The sequence below is a fragment of the Sander lucioperca genome, chromosome 20, assembly GCF_008315115.2.
Source record: "Sander lucioperca isolate FBNREF2018 chromosome 20, SLUC_FBN_1.2, whole genome shotgun sequence".
Taxonomy (NCBI): Eukaryota; Metazoa; Chordata; class Actinopteri; order Perciformes; family Percidae; genus Sander; species Sander lucioperca.
Genome location: NC_050192.1, coordinates 6262960 through 6282607, shown reverse-complemented (window position 1 = coordinate 6282607; position 19648 = coordinate 6262960). Strand labels below are relative to the sequence as shown.

The window sequence follows — 19648 nt, the reverse complement described above, 5'->3', positions numbered from 1 at the left end:
CCTCCTGGACAAACTGCCCGGTGTACTGCAGTCTCTCTCCTCCTCCATAACACGGGTGATAATCCATGTGGGCAATAACGTCATGGCACGTCGAGAATCTGAGCTGACAAAAGAAGGATTTTAACAACCTTTTTAGCCTTTTAGAGCTCTGTGGGAAATCTGTGTTTATCAGTGGTCCCCTGCCAACTGTGCGCAGAGCCCTTCAGCTGACTACTCAGCCTAAACATCTGGCTCCGGTCCACCTGCTGTGGCCATAACTTTAGATTTATTGACAATTTTAACCTGTTTTGGAACCGCTGTCGCACATCACTCCAATTTTATACTCATTACATTGGCTTCCGATCAAGTTCAGGATCCAATTTAAAGTTCTTGTTCTGACTTATAAAGCTTTGCATGGTCAGGCACCTGTTTATATCTCGGACCTGCTCCCATCCGTACACTACTAGCAGGTCCCTCAGGTTTTCTAACCAGAGATTACTGGTGGTCCCACGCACTCGCTTAAAAACTAAAGGTGACCATTCCTTTGAAGCAGTGGCTCCAAACCTGTGGAACGCCCTTCCTATTGTCTTACGTTCTGCAGTCTCTATTGAAGCTTTTAAAAAGCAGCTGAAGACGCACTTGTTTAAATTCTCTTTTGACTCATGTTTGTAACTTTAGGTTTTTGGTTTTAATCTTTTAAATGATTTTCATTGGTCTTTCAATTATTTTTTTCCTTACTTATATTCTTTTGGATCTTACTGTATTTTTACAAATGTTCATCATGTGAAGCACTTTGTGACTGTCTGTAAAAGGTGCAAAAAAACGTATTATTATATTTTGCTGCCACAGTGTCATCTTTGTTTACCTGGTACCATTTGTTGGTTTTGGTCCCAAAGGGTTTCTCCCACCTTCTCACAGCCTGTTGATTTATGACCTTAGTCTCCTGTGTGATATCACCACAGCCCCTGTAATCCATTCATCCTCTCCTCTAAAAGCCATTATTTATAAAGTATGTCCAGCGACATGCTGTTCAGTGGAATAAAAGCCGCCTTGGGCAGCTGGGGGGAGCCATCCCGACTCGGACCGTGGCTAACTTCTAATCCAGGATCAACCCCCTCTGAGATCTGGCACGCTATTGGGCCACAGCAATGGTGGTCCAAGGTCACCACGCTGTGCAAGTAACTGCTCCATCACAGCCGTGACAATCCTCGAAGAAGACGAGTACACTCTGAGTTTCCCTGAGTTCCCAGAGGAAGAGAGGAGCGTCGGAGGGGGAATTTCCTCCCAGCAACTGGTGCTTTTAAGAGCAAAAAAGCCTCAAAACCCTGCTTTGAAGCCACAGCAAAGTGTTATTGTGAGTCTAAGGGAGGAAAAGAGGGCAGCTGTTTCTGCTGCAGCATTGGGGCTTCTTTTCTGCTGTGTTAACCCCCGATTGCCTTGACTGGAATTTAAACAGTAGGCATTAAGAATGCATTCATCTGTCAGAGCCTTTGCTATCAGTCCAGCTCAGTGGAAGTTAATTAAATGGTCCATTAGAGAAGAGATCTGCAGGAAGATCATCACCCATGTTTTTTTATTTTTTTATTTTCAGGTAAGAGAGAGACTACGGGTGTCACTCGAGAGGGTGTCCGTCTTGGAGGAGGAGCTCACAGCAGCCAATCAGGAGGTAAGAGCTGCTGCAGCTATTATGTTGAAGATAATGAATGTTGTATATTTGAATCTTCTTTAGTATCTTAGTATCATGGATGGATGGATGGATGGATGTGACCATTAGTACTAAATTGAAATCTGGAAACAGAAATTGTGCCAGGATGTTCAGAGATTAAATATGTACAATTCAGCGATCAATTCAAGAGTGAAAATGTAGTGTAGATAAACTGAAATATGGAACCATGCTGCGTGAACAGAAATGCATTATATCCAACATGTGCACATGTACAGTACATGGTTAGCAGTTTTATATATTATGATTTACCTTTTATTATAGAATCAGGAACAAACTTAAATGCACGGTAAAAGTGCTGCAAATATACAGGTCATATTAACTGACAAACAAAAGCAAGGCAGGTTTTTAAAAAATACACTGAGGCCGTGTGTTTAAAGTGTGATACCTACAAAAAAATCGATGGAAGAATTAAAAGCCAATCATGTAAATAAAGAAAGTTTAAAAAAAAAAAAAAAAGTTAAAGAAACCTGACAAAGACAAAATTAAAACATTAATAAAACAATAATATAAAAAGTCAAACTTGTTACTGTAGCACACTGTACATTTAAACGTATCCATATTCAGACTCACAGAACAAATGTACATAATAATGTACTGCTCTTTTATGTGGATGTAAATCTAATACATACTGTGATGTGTCCAGATAGGTGTCCTGAATTTTGTATCAACTGAAACACCAAAGCACCTCTGCAGGCTTCACTCGCCAGTGTGCACATGAGTGGCTGAGGCATAGCGCTGACAGAAGAGTGACCACTTTTGCAATGGTGGCCTAACTCCTCCTGGCTCGGGCAGGCTGAAGTGCCAGAGCAGTTCTCGCATTGCAGATGGTTGTGTTCCCGCTGAGGAAAGACCCTCAGGCTTGCACTTCACAGCCTGTCAGACATGCCAGTCTGACTCCAGAATAAAAGTTGGTAAGGAGAAGAAAAGGGGAAAGGGAAGTGAAAAGCAGAGGGGGAAAAGGTTGGGACGTGTGTGGAGTGGGTGGAAGGACAGACAGCGAGGTTGCGAGAGGAAAGAGGAGGAAATGCAAAAAGAGCAAAGACAGATATAGAGATGGCAGGTGGGAAGACGAGGCAGGTTGTGTGCGGAGGTGTGTGTGTCAGTGAGAGGGTGAAGGTGAGAAACACAGATAGTAAGGTTTGACAGACAAACTGTGTTTTTGGTGAGTAGATGATTGAGTTGCTTGTGGTCTGAATCCAAGATTAGATGATGTAGGATCTGGGCAGAAGGTGAGAGAATGAAAAAAGGAGTGAACAGTTCAAAAAATAAAATAATGTGACAGGCTGCTGGTTCCCAAAGCTGTCTGTCATTTTTCTTTTACAGCTTTTGGACAAAGTCTGCTTTTTAAACTGAGAAGTCCCTGACAGACATCTCAGCAGAGGATGTAGCACTTTGAAATTGTTTATCACATCGCACAGCCAAGGTTGAAAAGAAAGTACATCTGAGGGGCCGTCCCTCGTAAATGGTTAACACTACGGTTGTCACTGCGGTGGACAGATGAGTGATTGGACCTTGAGGCGGCGGAAGAGGCTGTTAAACCTGCTTTTGCAGAATAAAAATGGCCACGCTTCAGAGGCTCCAGGGAGGCGGGCAGAGCCGCCAGCCAGCGAACCGGTAATTGATTTGTGATGGAGGTCTGGTATGAGTCCCTTCTTCCTATTGGGGTTTGGACTACACGGCCAAGCCAGATGAAATGAGCAGCCTTTGACCTCATGCAGTAACAAGTGTTTAAGTGGCCACACACTGATTGCTGATGGTGATTGCAATTTGCAGTTATGGAACAAACTTTAATACAGACTGTGTTGGAATCTATCTGAGGATAAATAGTTGTTTGCTGTTTATTTATAGGGGACGGTGGACATTAATCAACACTGTGACACATTTAGATATACACGTATATAAAAGTGTCAGGTCTTTCTCAACAGCTAATTTGCACCTATAGTCATCACAAGTAGAAACGGACAAGACAGATAAGATAATGATAATAATGTGATAAACAACTTCTATAAAAAACATAGCAGACTAAAAGAACTCCATGTCATCAAGTAACTTTATTTATTGTTGAGTCCACACAATCTTGTTTTCTTTAAAGTCCTTGAAAACCTGATTTTCGATGTTAAATGTTACTCTATAACATTAAATAGTCATGATGAAATAAACAAACTTAAAGGTTTAACTCAGTTTGAATGACAGTGGCCTGTCAACATGATCAAACAACCCCACAGCTGTCATCAGATTTGATTGAAACAACGCTACATTCAGAAGTATGTGACATCACCTTTTTCACCGCCAATTCAAACCAGTGAGAAGAACACAGACAAAAACGGCTCAGCCCTTCGGAGTATAAAGATAATAGACAAAATACATTTTTCAGAGCTTTTAAAACAAAATCTGCCAGAGAAATGACAAATTGAATAGATCTTTTCACTTCTTTTAAAAAAAAAATAGACTTTTAGGACTCAATAGAAAAACAGCTCAATAACATAAAGGAGGCCTGCCTTGGGACCAGTCAAGTCTAAGTAAGATGGAAGACTTTGTTAGAGGAAACATGTTCCAGTTTTATTCGGCCTGTTCTAATCCCGTGTGGTAGCTCTCACATCTTTCCAAAGCAATCCCAAGGTATCAGGCACATTTAAACACAAAATGAACTCCCTTTGCAGCTAAAAAGAAGTGTACTTTTTTGCTTTCCGGACTTCTGTTTGTGTGTGTGTGTGTGTGTGTGTGTGTGTGTGTGTGTGTGTGTGTGCGTGTGTGTGTGTGCGCACATGCATTTGCTCCAAAGTGTGTGATTGATTGTAATTTAAGCACATTGCACCAGAGACGTGCATGCCCCCAGCTCTCACCTTGACTAAATCAATCTTTTATACTCTAAGAACATCCCCCACCCCCCAAACCCTCCCTTCACTCCTCCTCACATTTGTCCAATCTCTCCTTCATCACATTACCTCAGACAGTCCTCTCCATCCAACACAGAAGTGCTAAAGAAAGATAAGGAAATCACGATGCTGTGCAGTAAAAAGGCCCACCTCGTGCTTCTTGTCCCTCCACTCCCCCTCCGTCAGATGTCAGCCTTTGATGAGAGGTAGATCCACAACATCAAAAAAAAGAAATAATAGGCGCCATGTTCATTTTGCATCTGTCAAACTTCTCCTCTTTGTAATTTCCGAGCTGGAGATGCATCTGCAGCACTCCATCATTTGTTGTGCCTCTCTGTCAGGGGTGGTGTTAGCGTTTGATGTCTGTGCTGGAGAAATTGCAGGCAATCTCGGAATAATGGTACAGAAACATACGGAGGCATAATTATGCCCTCGTTAAAAATAATAAACAGAGACGTTCTGTAGTCGGTGTGAACCAGCCAAGAAGAGCTGTTGTCAGTGAAGTCTGAGGCTGCAGAATTTATGTCCGAGCTTAATGTGAGGTAAACCCTGTGCATTGTGGATAGGAGGAAATCATCTTTTCCCGCCCTCTGTCTCTCTAAACAAATCCCAACATCAACTGACTCTCACTTTGATGTCAGTAAGGTCAGGTTAGGATTTGAGTTTAAACCAGATCATGTCAAAGTCACGTCAGAGGAATTGTTTGTTTTATTGACACTCGTGTCATTGATTGTCCCGTGGCTTCCTTCGCCGTTTTATTCACAGCAAACATCTGTTGCTGAGAGAAATGCAATTTTTCTCCCTTCCTATAGAGGAGCAGATTTTCAGGCATTGCACTTTGTTTGTTCTGATCAAAGATTCCAATAACTGTATTGTCAACTCCTTTTGAAGCAAACCGTATTAATACTACAGATTATATTGTGATTCATCTAATAACAGATACAGTACATAGGGCTGCTTGGAAATTGAACTACAGAATAGGAATAACATGCAACTTGGGGGATTCAGAGATTAAAGCTTTTCGGAATACTCCTAGACTGGAACAGCACGATGCAGCTTTAATCACATGCAAGCATGGGACATGTACTGTAGTTTTTGGCTGTTGTTTTTTGGAGTTGCTTTTTGGCTGGTGCAGGGAATCCGTTTTTTACTTTTTAAACAGAGAAGAAATGTCCTGGCAGGGTTCAGAGGACTACGTTCTGTGACTGTGTATGTTTTTTTTGTATGATGACTCTTAAAGGGAAATTCCAATTAATTTAAACTTGGGTCATAAATGGACTTTTGGCCATAAAAATAAATAATAATGGTAAGGGTATTGAAGGGCAAACACTAGAAATGATTACAGAAACTGTCCGTTTAAAACATCCATCACAGTTTTACAGACGGACTTGACTCAGCTTTGACCTACTATACTTAAAGGTCCCATGACATGCTGCTTTTTGGATGCTTTTATATAGGCCTTAGTGGTCCCCTAATACTGTATCTGAAGTCTCTTTTATATAGGCCTTAGTGGTCCCCTAATACTGTATCTGAAGTCTCTTTTATATAGACCTTAGTGGTCCCCTAATACTGTATCTGAAGTCTCTTTTATATAGACCTTAGTGGTCCCCTGATACTGTATCTGAAGTCTCTTTTATATAGACCTTAGTGGTCCCCTAATACTGTATCTGAAGTCTCTTTTATATAGACCTTAGTGGTCCCCTGATACTGTATCTGAAGTCTCTTTTATATAGACCTTAGTGGTCCCCTGATACTGTATCTGAAGTCTCTTTTATATAGACCTTAGTGGTCCCCTAATACTGTATCTGAAGTCTCTTTTATATAGACCTTAGTGGTCCCCTGATACTGTATCTGAAGTCTCTTTCCTGAAATTCAGCCTTGGTGCAGAATTACAGCCACTGGAGCCAGTCCCACAATGAGCTTTCCTTAGTATTTGCCACTTCTGTGTCTGTAGCTTTAAATGCTGTTGAGGAGGAGAGGGGCAAGGTGGAGGTGTGAAATTTTCATGCCATGGGACCTTTAAAGTATTTGTGCGCACACACAGTTTTCCTGTGGAGAAAGGAATTACTACTAACGTTTCCAAATAAAGTGCTTTGGATAATTTGGCTAAACTGATGGCTTGTTTTAACTACCTCGCTGATGTTCCAACTCCTCCTGTTTCTTGACTTTGACTTTGTTTGGTAGTGATGTCGTGAGTTCCTAAATCAGCAATCACTTTCATGACTACAATCTTTTCAACTATTAATAGAAAGTATGGCCAAAAGTATAACAAAAAATACCTAAGTTGCACAAAAAAATGTATTTGGCTCATGTGTGTTTTCACGTAATCACAACCTGGATCAAGGTTGGACAAAAAAAAGGATAACACATAGCTTAATAGGTCAATGTTAGTGAGGCTCGCATTATAGCTGTATGTTTTTTAAATTACTGCAGTGTTTTTCAAAGCTGCACTGAAGTATGTGGAGGATGTTTCACAAGATGTTGACATTTTGGGAGGTCACTTTTTAATGGTTTGCAGACTTCAGATGACTGTGTCTTAACTCCCACAAGTTTCAGGTTCTGGAAATCTTGTTTTGGAAAGTACAAGAGGCCCCACAAAGTCTCAGGGGCATTAAGTTGTTTATGAGAGACAAGTAGCAGCCAAGTGTCTACCTTTCTCTTCCCCATCGCGAGGAGAGCCATAATCACATGGTGTCTGTCAAGGAAGAACCTAATTATTGTTGTTGTCGGTCACCCCTCTGACAGGATTATGACTTTAGGACAGTTGCTTAAGGTGGTGAAAGGAGACACGCGGTCCGCAGAACATGATAATTATAGTGATTGTATCAGTGCTCACGTTCTTCCAGCTCCATGTTGGTTAAAGCCATCTTCCATAAATTCCTACAGAGAGGGACAGACTGTAATTTACTAGTGTTGCATAAGAGGGAAATGCATTAATGCTGATGGGCTAATTTCATGTTTAAACATTGAGGTTTCAACATGTTCTGATGTGTTGCGAAGCCACATTGAAGGAAATGCAATAATAAAACAATTTAAAGTCTGATCTTGTTTTTAATCTCAGCTCTCTTAACCTTCCAACATAAACTGTTTTTATGCAGGTATTCTGACATTGTGTTTATTCAGCTCTAATTTCTGTGCTTGTTGCAATCTTGCAGATTGTGGCCTTACGGGAACAAAATGCTCACATTCAGAGAAAAGTGGCTTCCGGGGACGGAGGAGAGGACATACTGGAGGGCAGTGAAGCTCAACAGAAGGTCCATGGCAAGGTGAGCCTCCTTGATGATAAAATGGATTTCATTTTTTAAACATATGGATGGACACACCAGTTTTTGTCTTACCTGGCAGCAGTAGTGGAGTAGTCATCTTTACCTAACACACATTTGGCACATGTCAACATGTACAGCAGGAGGTGGTAAAGCTCTGTATCAATATATCTGGGCACAGTTTATTATGGCATACTCCAAACTGAACTGAGCTAATATAAGAAAATCTTTTAAGTCCTGATTTTACAACTGTTTTCTATGCATTTTATCTCGCTACATGATGGTCTAAATGCTTTTTAGACTGTACAAAAAACGCTGCCAGGAATATTGTAAAATGTGGCTATATAAATACTAAATCCATTTATTATTAATGTTTTTGAGCCTAAAAAATATCAGAATCTGCCTTAAAAAACTCCAACTGAACTGCAAAAACTCCCAGAAACAAGACAAAATATTTGGCATTTATACAGTATCAAGCAAAACATTTTCCCAAAGGGCTAAGCCATTTTATTTATTTTTTTACGTCTTTGTTAAACTTGCATAAAAAAGTAGTCTACCCAGTACAAAACACTAACCATAAAACTAGTAGAACAAGGGCTTAGATTTAAGAAGCTTTGTTTCGCTATGTTAAAGATGCAATAAACTAAATTATTTGTCTTTTTAAGTCGCCTCAGTTGAGGAGTTTATATTTTAAAATAAGAATACAATGAAAGTTCTTGAAGCCTTGCAATGAGATAGTAATTCTTAAACATAACAATATGAGCGACGCAACAATTGTTTTTCGAGAAAGAGGACATGATCTCGGTATCCTAAATTGTCGCTATGGACCTGGTTGCAGCTCATGTTTTATATGCTCCAAACATTTACACAATATTAAACATGCACATATTTACTTATCTTTTAAACAAAGATCGTTGCTGTCATTTATCTCCCTTAAATGACTTCAATGTAAAAATCACATTTTGGTGGTATTACACACAGATAATTCCTGCACATTGAGTTCCTCCTGGTGTTTTAATTGTCAGGATGCTGTTATGAAATACAGTGAAGAAAATAAGTATTTGAACACCCTGCTATTTTGCAAGTTCTCCCACTTAGAAATCATGGAGGGGTCTGAAATTTTCATCGTAGGTGCATGTCCACTGTGAGAGACATAATCTAAAAAAAAAAAATCCAGAAATCACAATGTTTGATTTTTTAACTATTTATTTGTATGATACAGCTGCAAATAAGTATTTGAACACCTGAGAAAATCAATGTTAATATTTGGTACAGTAGCCTTTGTTTGCAATTACAGAGGTCAAACGTTTCCTGTAGTTTTTCACCAGGTTTGCACACACTGCAGGAGGGATTTTGGCCCACTCCTCCACACAGATCTTCTCTAGATCAGTCAGGTTTCTGGGCTGTCGCTGAGAAACACGGAGTTTGAGCTCCCTCCAAAGATTCTCTATTGGGTTTAGGTCTGGAGACTGGCTAGGCCACGCCAGAACCTTGATATGCTTCTTACAGAGCCACTCCTTGGTTATCCTGGCTGTGTGCTTCGGGTCATTGTCATGTTGGAAGACCCAGCCTCGACCCATCTTCAATGCTCTAACTGAGGGAAGGAGGTTGTTCCCCAAAATCTCGCAATACATGGCCCTCTCCTTAATACAGTGCAGTCGCCCTGTCCCATGTGCAGAAAAACACCCCCAAAGCATGATGCTACCACCCCCATGCTTCACAGTAGGGATGGTGTTCTTAGGATGGTACTCATCATTCTTCTTCCTCCAAACACGGTTAGTGGAATTATGACCAAAAAGTTCTATTTTGGTCTCATCTGACCACATGACTTCCTCCCATGACTCCTCTAGATCATCCAAATGGTCATTGGCAAACTTAAGACGGGCCTTGACATGTGCTGGTTTGAGCAGGGGAACCTTCCGTGCCATGCATGATTTCAAACCATGACGTCTTAGTGTATTACCAACAGTAACCTTGGAAACGGTGGTCCCAGCTCTTTTCAGGTCATTGACCAGCTCCTCCCGTGTAGTTCTGGGCTGATTTCTCACCTTTCTTAGGATCATTGAGACCCCACGAGGTGAGATCTTGCATGGAGCCCCAGTCCGAGGGAGATTGACAGTCATGTTTAGCTTCTTCCATTTTCTAATGATTGCTCCAACAGTGGACCTTTTTTCACCAAGCTGCTTGGCAATTTCCCCGTAGCCCTTTCCAGCCTTGTGGAGGTGTACAATTTTGTCTCTAGTGTCTTTGGACAGCTCTTTGGTCTTGGCCATGTTAGTAGTTGGATTCTTACTGATTGTATGGGGTGGACAGGTGTCTTTATGCAGCTAACAACCTCAAACAGGGGCATATAATTTAGGATAATAAATGGAGTGGAGGTGGACATTTTAAAGGCAGACTAACAGGTCTTTGAGGGTCAGAATTCTAGCTGATAGACACATTTTTTTTTTAGATTATGTCTCTCACAGTGGACATGCACCTACGATGACAATTTCAGACCCCTCCATGATTTCTAAGTGGGAGAACTTGCAAAATAGCAGGGTGTTCAAATACTTATTTTCCTCACTGTATGTTAATAAAAGGTTTCAAACATTTAGCTCTGCTGGTGTTTTGAAGGTGACCCACAGTCAAAGGAGAGCTCTTGCTGTGACCTTCCTATTATTATGCAGGAGCACACGTGAACCTGCATAGCTGACTACAAATGTCCCTCTGATTATTCATTTAAAGACAGAAGTGTTACTGGATAATACAAAACACCGCATCAGAGATCTTCAAAATCCTTTTTACCTGCAGACAGTGCCGTCTGCATCTTACACAGGATACCTGGGTAGATCAATGGAGATGCTATTACTCGAGCGGTCTGCTGAACGAGGGGGAGTGTGTGTGTATGTGTGTGGGGGGGATGAACGGTGGTTTAATGAGGAGACAGCTATCGGCTGCCCTGTTTTGTGAAGATAAAAGGAGTGAATATAAACGTGTGCTGTTTTTTAATTTGTGTGCATGTGTTTGCAAAAGCAAGTGTGTGTGTGTGTGTGTGTGTGTCTCAACTGCTAAAAATGTGTTCAGGTGAGAGAGGGAGGGCTGGTTATTCAGTGTGACTGCAGTCCCGGGGACCCTGATCTGCAGGACGCATCGTCTTCTTGGAAGCACAATCCTCTCCACGTGATTCTCACATGTCCTTTGGTTGTCATTAATGTGACAGGTAGAGAGAGGTCAGTGAGAGGGGAGGAAGGGGGGGAAGTGCAGCTCTTGAAGTGCATATTGACCCACTGAGCTCTCAGAGCTTTAGCATAGAGCTGGATCTGCCTGACAACCAGCTAACGCAGTACGACAGATGATGCCTTTTGCTTCACCCTTTTAATTTTTCATTGGGCAAACATCCAGCAGTGGACCGGTCCTGGATATGTTTCACTGCCATTCACTCCTAGGCAGTGGTGGAAAGTAACTAAGTGCATTTACTCAAGTACTGTACCTAAGTACAAATTTGAGGTACTTCTTTTCTTTTCATGCTACTTTCTACTTCTACTCCACTAACATTTCAGAAGGAAAAATGTTACTTTTTACTCCACTACATTAATCTGACTGCTTTAGTTACTAGTTACTTTACAAATTAAGATTTTTGCACAGTTTATAAAATATGTTATGTTATTATAAAATTAAACTACCCAACAATATATAGGCCTACAAGTACAGCTGAAATGATTAGACCATTAAACACTTTGTTGATAAGCAGAAATGTTTTGATCGTTTCCAGTTTAAAAAATGTGAGGATTTTTCTGCATTAAGTATTTTTACTTTTAATATTTTAAGTACATTTCCTGATGATACTTACATACTTTTGCTTAAGTAACATTTTCAATGCACGACTGTCACTTGTAAAAGAGTATTTTTACAGTGTGGTATTAGTACTTTTACTTAAGTAAAGGATCTGAATACTTCTTCCTCCACTGCTCCTAGGGAACAGATTAACTGACATACTCTACAACTGGGTTACCTTTTACTTTTGTAAAACAATTACAGAAAAGAGTCTTTGTGAAAGATGGGTAAATGAAACAAAATGTTAGGTAGGAAAGCAAGCAACGTCGCTGCCATCTTTCCTTCATTTACGCCATGTCGGCAGAATAAGAACATGGAAATGTCACGTTTTTTGTACTTTTTTTGTAACAACTAGAAGGGGGTGAATGGTTTTTGCTATTCAGTTGTTGTATTTAGTGTAAATGATATGACATGAAGAAGGTATTATGGTCATTGCTAAGTAAATGGTTGGTAAAACAAAACTACACAAAGAAAAAGAATACATCTTTATTTTTTCCTTCCAAATTTTAAGAAATCCATCAGAGATGTCAGCATTGAATTGCACACTTTTGCATTACAAAATGTTAGATAGTTTTCCTGAAATTGTGACATGTGACATTACTTTCAAAATCTTCTTTTTCACATTCATCTTAAGAGTAGCCACACTTCATTTCGCTTCAAATGTTTGTTGTGTCTATGAACAAAATAACCCTTGAATCCACTCAAATACAAGTGATACAAAATTGTGCAAAATGTCTGTCCCAAAAAAATGTCCGTTGGTTGACCCACAAACCTCACTGGAAAGAAATTGGTAGACTACTATGTAGTCCTAACGTCACTGTTTCTCGAAAAACACGGAACTTTTGTAGATGTAATTTCTCACTGCTGTGAAATGTACTCACCTCCATAATACTGGTGTGGCAGTAGAGGCAGATCTCTCAGAACCTGGGCAAAGAACCAAAACTCTGCTTGGCTCAACCAGGGGTATGTTAAGTGAGACAATGTGATTTGTATTTTGGCTGATCTGACCCTTAAAATGTATCTGCTCATGTGGGTGCAAAACTTTGTCTAATCTCTTTCAGGTTTTAAAAAAAACTTTCTCAGTCTTAAAAAAACTGGTGTCTAAATGTTATAAGACTGAAATGAGCACAATAATGGGAGCCACGGTTGCATAATGTATCATCGGTGCGACTGTTGAGACATTTTGCAATAAAGTCGAGCTAAAGCCTTAAAGTTGGTCCTTTTTCTGAGATGTTGCTTGAGCGCTGGTATTAACATCAGTGGTGTGATTTAGTGGGTTTTGTTCCCTGCTCGGGTGAATCATTGATCACAGCCAGCAGGCAGAGACGCCCAATTAGGTTTGTCCTCACAGATGGATGGCCGAGGACGGGCAGCTGGGTCTGATACAGCAGAGAGACGGAGAGAGATGGAGAATAAAGAGATCACGTTTCCTCAATCTTCACTTCCAGCTGCTTTACAATAATTACATTTGAACATGTGGAGAAAGCTTTATTTAAAAGGGAGTGTTAAGCAGTAATAAAGTTGTTTTTGGATGCATTGTTCTTGGCTCTAAACCCATGCTTAAGTTGGATCTCTCCCCCTCATTAATCTACCTCATGCAGAGACTCGTGGAAGCTGCGTAGAGTGAGAACTCTGCATAATCTAATCGTAGTACTAATGCAAGTGTCAAAGCAATCTTTCCAATGAAGTCTGAAGTGATTCTCAGTCACCCAGTCTTTGTCAACATCAAAAATCAAAGCAAGGGAAAGAGCCAAAGCCTTGAGCTCATGAACTTGAATTTATTAGAGTGCAAATGTGGGTAACTCTAAAAAAAAAAAAGAAAAAGAAAAGAAATAGTATCTGAAGTGGGAGCGAGACTGATTTCTCAAGGCCCACTTGAAAACACCACAGGAAGCCAGGGCATGACAGGAAATTAGAAATTTTTCATCCAGTGCAATCCAATCCTAATGGATCTATTTATCTGCATTTTGAGGTCACATTCCTGTTTCTAGTATTGGATATTTCCAATTATTTTTTACCTTCAGGCCCTGTGTGGGTAAAACACATTTTTTAAAGAGAAATCTAAAAGAAAGTGGTGTGAATTGCAAATGTTAAAGCTACTAGAGTGTTGATTTGATTTACATGCATGTGCTGTGAGTGTCCTAAACCAAATGGGCCCATAAGACACTAAACAACAACAACAGCAAAGATGACCACATAGCCATTCACAATGTACACATTTTGGATGACCAAACAAACCAGCACTCTGTAGCAATGCCAGATTCCTGAGTAAACAGTATGTGGCGCAATGAAATACAATAACCGAGTTGTCAAACTGAAGCTAAAGCCGCTGTCCCTTCGTTCCTCATCTGTTCCCCGCAGCGCCTGTCCAACGGCTCTCTGGAGTCGGCCCACGAGGCGAGCCAGGTGGTGGAGCTGCAGGACCTGCTGGAGAAGCAGAACTACGAGCTGGCCCAGATGAAGGAGCGCATGTCCTCCCTCTCCTCCCGGGTCTCCGAGGTGGAGCAGGAGCTGGAGACCGCCCGGAAGGACCTCATCAAGTCGGAGGAGATGAATAACAAGTACCAGAGGGACTTCAAAGAGGTTACAGCACACACACATTGGGTACAGGGAGAAGCAGGCACAAACACACACACACACACACACACACACACACACACACACACACACACACACACACACACACACTTGCAAGGGAATAACAGTTGCAAGAGAGATATCAAAGACAGTTAGCAGTGGCCTAAAAAAAGCTTCTATTAGCATATATTCTCACGCTCCATCTTTATGACTGTATTTTTTGCACACGCACACACAATTCAAGACACTTTTTACAGTACAAATGTTTTTAAAAAGCCTTCAACAAGTCTTTCTCAAACAATGGCAGGCAAGCAAGAGAATCCCATAAATAGAATTCACAGACCACATTAGGCTGCACAAACACTTACACTTAACATTAAAAAAAAACATCCAAAGGAAAGCTGTCTCGGCATCTGCCAATGTTTGGTTCTTAAACACCATTTCAATCTGGAGTGCCCAAGCACCAAACCAGCCAGTTAAATAAATGCCACTCTCCTGCAGAAATTAGTGTGTTTGTGTTATACATTGGCAATTTCAGAAGCACCAATCATAAACCCATAAACGTCTGTGTGAGGTGAATGTCAGTCAAGTGTACTGGATATGAATATAAGCTAACCCCCCACCCCACCCACCCCTAATAGCCCTCGGCTGAAATTGCTATCGATTGCAAACGATGCAGGTAGAGGCAGTGATCGTGGCCTAGCAAACAGGGTCTTACCGGACCAACACTTTGCTATTACCCCGCACTGCCTCCTCTGAGAGCATCAGTTTATTCAGCTCTCTCTGTGTGGTTTTGGATCCACGTGTGGTTGCATGGATTTGTATCTGCAGCAATTCCCCATGCAGGAAATTAACTCCGCTTCACAGATATTGTTGCTGCCGTGAGGGGTGGACCTTGTTTCATGGCAGCAGTGTGAGATACAAGAATCAAAGCTGTGTGATTTGTACTTTATGAAGCTTTATTGTTTGTTGTATTTGGTATTTGATTTGTGGTTATGTCATGTATGGAGCTTATCTGATGACAAAAGCTTTATTGTCAATTTTTCAGCTCGGCTTTGCTTTTACATTTCAGGTTCAGAAACTGTGTGATGGCTTCTGGACGTGTTATGAAAAAGTTGTAGCTGTAATTGTAGCTTTTAGTTTAGTTATTATTACAGAAGTATTTGTACTAATAACATGCTGTTATGAAATTATGGAGCAGTATAGGCCTAAATGAAAATTCATGTTTGCATCTGTGAGTTAGCTAGAGTTAGAGCTGCAGATGACCAAAAGAAACCCATAAGTTTAAAGAATGCTCCACTTCACTGCTCTCATCTTTATTTTCATATTCTGTTATGCTCTGATTGCTCTGACTATGTGTGTCTGCATGCAGGCCATGTGTCAGAAAGAGGACATGGAGGAGCGGATCGTAACATTGGAAAAACGCTATCTGAGCGCCCAACGAGAGTCCACCTCGGTGCACGACATCAATGACAAACTGGAGAACGAGTTGGCCAATAAGGAGGCTTTCCTCAGACAGGTCTGTATAATCCATGGAGCGTTTTGTGAGGTCCAAGTGAGAGATTATCAAGATTCTTAATCAAATTGAGTTGTGGGTCCAGGTAGCAGCTGAAACAGACCAAACAGAGCTGAAATGCCAGACATTTTTTCAACAATTTAACTGATTCAGAAAAGTATTAAACATGCATGCAGCTGGTTGTGTAAGATAGATGGTTCCTGTCAGTTAACAAAGCCCTTAGAGCTGATCCACAAAGGTTTGGCAATGAGAAAACTTCTTGACATTGTGTCAAATAAGGTCAGAGGAAATTACTACTGGGGAAGGAATTTTGACAGTTTTACTTTGAGCAGATGCAGACGGTTGAAAGTCATCATAACTTATGTAATGCTGTACAATATGACAAAAGAAAGATACAGATTTATACTCCTTTTGATGATTCTTTGTAATTGATTGCAGCCAATTAGATAAATTGCCTGTCCATAAAAGATTGAGTGACATTTCCATGAGTTCAGGCTGAAGCACCAGCTGAGCTCTGAAAGGATAGAAAGAATGTCACATTAATATGAGCAGAAGTAATCATGGGGCGCGCACAGACACCATGAGACACAAGCACCCTTTGGCTTTGCTGCGAAAAAAGTTGCTTAGACACACAAGTAATGTTTCAGTCTTAAGCTAAGCTAACTGGCTGCTAGCTACATATTTACTGTACAGGCCTAATGGTTGTACATTGGTATCTGCTCATCGAACTCTCTGCAAGAAAACATTCTATTTCCGAGAAATGCTGTTGTTGGTAATTGAGAGTCAAGTTTTCCCCTTTCTGCTTGTATAACCAACCATAAGCACCTCATCTCATCAAGTTGACTACAAGACCACTCTACCAACTAAATGCATCCAGAAATGCCCTCAGAACATACAGAAATAACATCCGAAACTTTCGGGTTTAAGCAACCACACACAAACACACTTCCTCGCCGGCTGTGTAATGAGTTTACTTGTTGTTATGCCAGAAGCTGAACCCTGGGATCTGGCTGCCAATGTTTGAAGATGAGTTGTTCAGGGGATGTAGGCTTGGTCATTGGTACAGAGGGATGAAGGGATGAGGAAAAAGGCAACAAAAAAAAGAGGATGTCGCAAACAAAAACTCACTGTCATGCTTCCCCAGTGTCATCTCAGACACCGATGGGATAGTGATCCGGGTGAAGACAGAAAATATCACTGACACACAAAACACAACACAGCCTTGGCCCACTCCAGTCTAATTATTGCTTATTGAGCTGCCAGGCCTGATGCTTTGGGGAGCAGAGCATCTGTCGCTGATGGCAAAGGCTGCCAAGCCAGCCCCAAAAAAAAGGCTCTTAAAACTGATCAGAGCCCCGAGGAACGCAGGGAGAAAAGTCTTGACACGCGACAGGGAAATACAAGTCACATGGTGACAGCGTCACTAAATGCTGGGTTTGATTTCCATCTTTATAATGTATCTGAATGCCTAATCAGGGCAATTACCGCTATCTGCTGAGTAAAAGTTGCAACTGTCACTCTTGGCAAGTGCAGAGCTGCTATTCTGACTCTGTTATAGTGCTATTTTGAAGAAGGGTTTAGGCGCACTGCCAGAGCCTTCAGTAGCCAGTCTTTTTACTAAAGATATCTGAATCTATTTTCTACCAGGCGATGATGCTCTGCTGACATTTAAAAGATAGGAAGGAACACAGAAGATGTTATGTTACAGTGGCACTCATAAGTTTATGAACCCATGCTAAAGTTGATTAAAAAGAGGAATAAAAAAAATCATCTTTTGGAAATTGATCTTAATGCCTTAATTAAAAGAATTAGGAAAAATCCAACCTTTAAGGACACCAATTTTCTTTGTGAATGAGTAATGTATCGTAGATAAATAAATGTTCTTCCTTAAATACAGGGGGCATAAGTAAGTACACCCCTGTGTTAAATTCCCATAGAAGCAGGCAGATTTTTATTTTTAAAGGCCAGTTATTTCATGGATCCAGGATACTATGCATCCTGATAAAGTTCCCTTGGCCTTTGGAATTAAAATAGCCCCACATCATCACATACCCTTCACCATACCTAGAGATTGGCATGGGGTACTTTCCATAAAATCATCTCTCAATGCAAATCAAACCAGCTATTAGGCTAACTGAAATAAAAACATTTATTTATTTGCGATACGTTATTCATTCACAAAGACAATTGGTGTCCTTAAATGTTGGATTTTTCCTCATTTTTTTATTAGGGCATTAAGATCAATTTCCAAAAGAAGAGTTTTTTATTCTTCTTTTTAGTCAACTTTAGCATGGGTTCATAAACTTATGAGTGCCACTGTATATGCTAGGACATAGGGGACTGCAAACTATCCTTAATTTGCATCTCTCTATTTCTACTTTCACCTACTTTATAAGTACTTAGGCCTCCCTGTTTTTCAATCTGTTCCAGTTTTACTTGGCTTTAGCTGCTGTTTGCTGTTTTTGCAAGCTCAACACTTCCTCCATGTTTACCTGTTGTCTTGGTAAATTTAGGATGATGTAGGTATATTTCTACAGCACTTATTCCATCAGTATTCCCAAGTTGTTGTTCGATTTTTCTCTTAACAGAAACTCTATTCTCACTCACTAATTAATTCCAATTGGTTCTACTTTACCTTTCTTGCTCTTCAATGTGAAGCTACTGTCAATAACACTCTAAACCTCCTCCAAATGTTAAAAGCTGGTTATAAGCTGGATCCCAAATCCCAAAGTCGGTTTTAAGTACGTAGTGTATTCCCACTGGAAAAGTGACACAAGTATGCTCAAATGTGTCACTTTGCACAGTAAATCTGCTTGCTTTTTTGTTTTATTGATGGACACTATTGTCCCACAACGCAATAAATAATTACATAAACATGCATATAGTCTTTGAGAAAAGCTTTTAATGTTTTCTGTTAAAAGGTTAAATTGGCAGTGGCATCCATATAACATAATTTCCTCTTAGTACACAACTAATAAATTAATTGATGTCTTGTATTGCAAGGGCCAATATCAGATTGTTGTTTTTAAAAGAATTGTGTCAAAATATGACGGGGCAATTCTAAGAAAGTAGTAGTATATAGTACATAATGTATACCATTACTCTGTAGTATAGAATTTGGACACAGTCTTTACCTCGTCTTTGTTTATGCCTGCCATTATTATTTAAATAAATTTTATTGGAGCGTTTACGGTATGCAATATCTCGTAAATCTTCTAAATGACTACCTGCTAATGTCCTTGATGTGTGTGTGTACAGATGGAGGAGAAGAACAGGCAGCTACAGGAGAGGCTGGAGCTTGCAGAGCAGAAGCTCCAGCAGACCATGAGGAAGGCGGAGACGCTGCCGGAGGTAGAGGCTGAACTGGCCCAGAGGATAGCAGCCCTCACCAAGGTAAGAACACACGCACATGCATACGTTACCACACATACTGTTGACACATTCCCACAGATGCCCTTGTCTCTTGATTTTTTTCTATACCTGTTAGTGTGCACGTGGTGTCATGTCATGACGTTTCAACATGTCCCTCTCCTCTTCCTCGGCCACATAGTCTGACTCCAGCTCCTCTTCCTCCCCTGATGATTATCACTTTGTTATGGAAACTAAACTCCAAGAAATGAACTCCATTCTTAGGAAGGTAGTCCCACAGGGCATCACAGCTACTGCCAATTCCTGTAGAGAGCAGATTTCATTCATTTATCTTATTAGTGTTTTGTGGCGAGCGTGTTTACTGGGATTCTGCTCTGGCTGTTCTACCACTATGGGACAGCTGCATGGCACTTCTGGCTGGAGCTCATACTTGGCAGTGCTGGAGGAGCTCTCTTCCTCTTTCATTCTGTCCTTTGGTGGCCTCTTCTCCATCCTTCTTCTTGTCACTTTTTGTTTCAGCCAGCTC

General features: G+C 40.7%; 1 protein-coding gene across 4 annotated transcripts in view; it reads left to right on the top strand.

Annotated features, from left to right (window-relative positions):
- Positions 1-19648, top strand: part of ppfia2 (PTPRF interacting protein alpha 2) — a 228351-nt gene that overhangs the window by 179755 nt on the left and 28948 nt on the right. For all 4 annotated transcript variants that reach the window (XM_035996395.1, XM_035996394.1, XM_035996396.1 and 1 more), the window contains 5 exons: positions 1571-1645; positions 7737-7847; positions 14022-14243; positions 15610-15756; positions 19012-19146. In XM_035996395.1, the coding sequence (XP_035852288.1) occupies positions 1571-1645; positions 7737-7847; positions 14022-14243; positions 15610-15756; positions 19012-19146 (690 nt within the window). The remainder of the gene's footprint in view (positions 1-1570; positions 1646-7736; positions 7848-14021; positions 14244-15609; positions 15757-19011; positions 19147-19648) is intronic.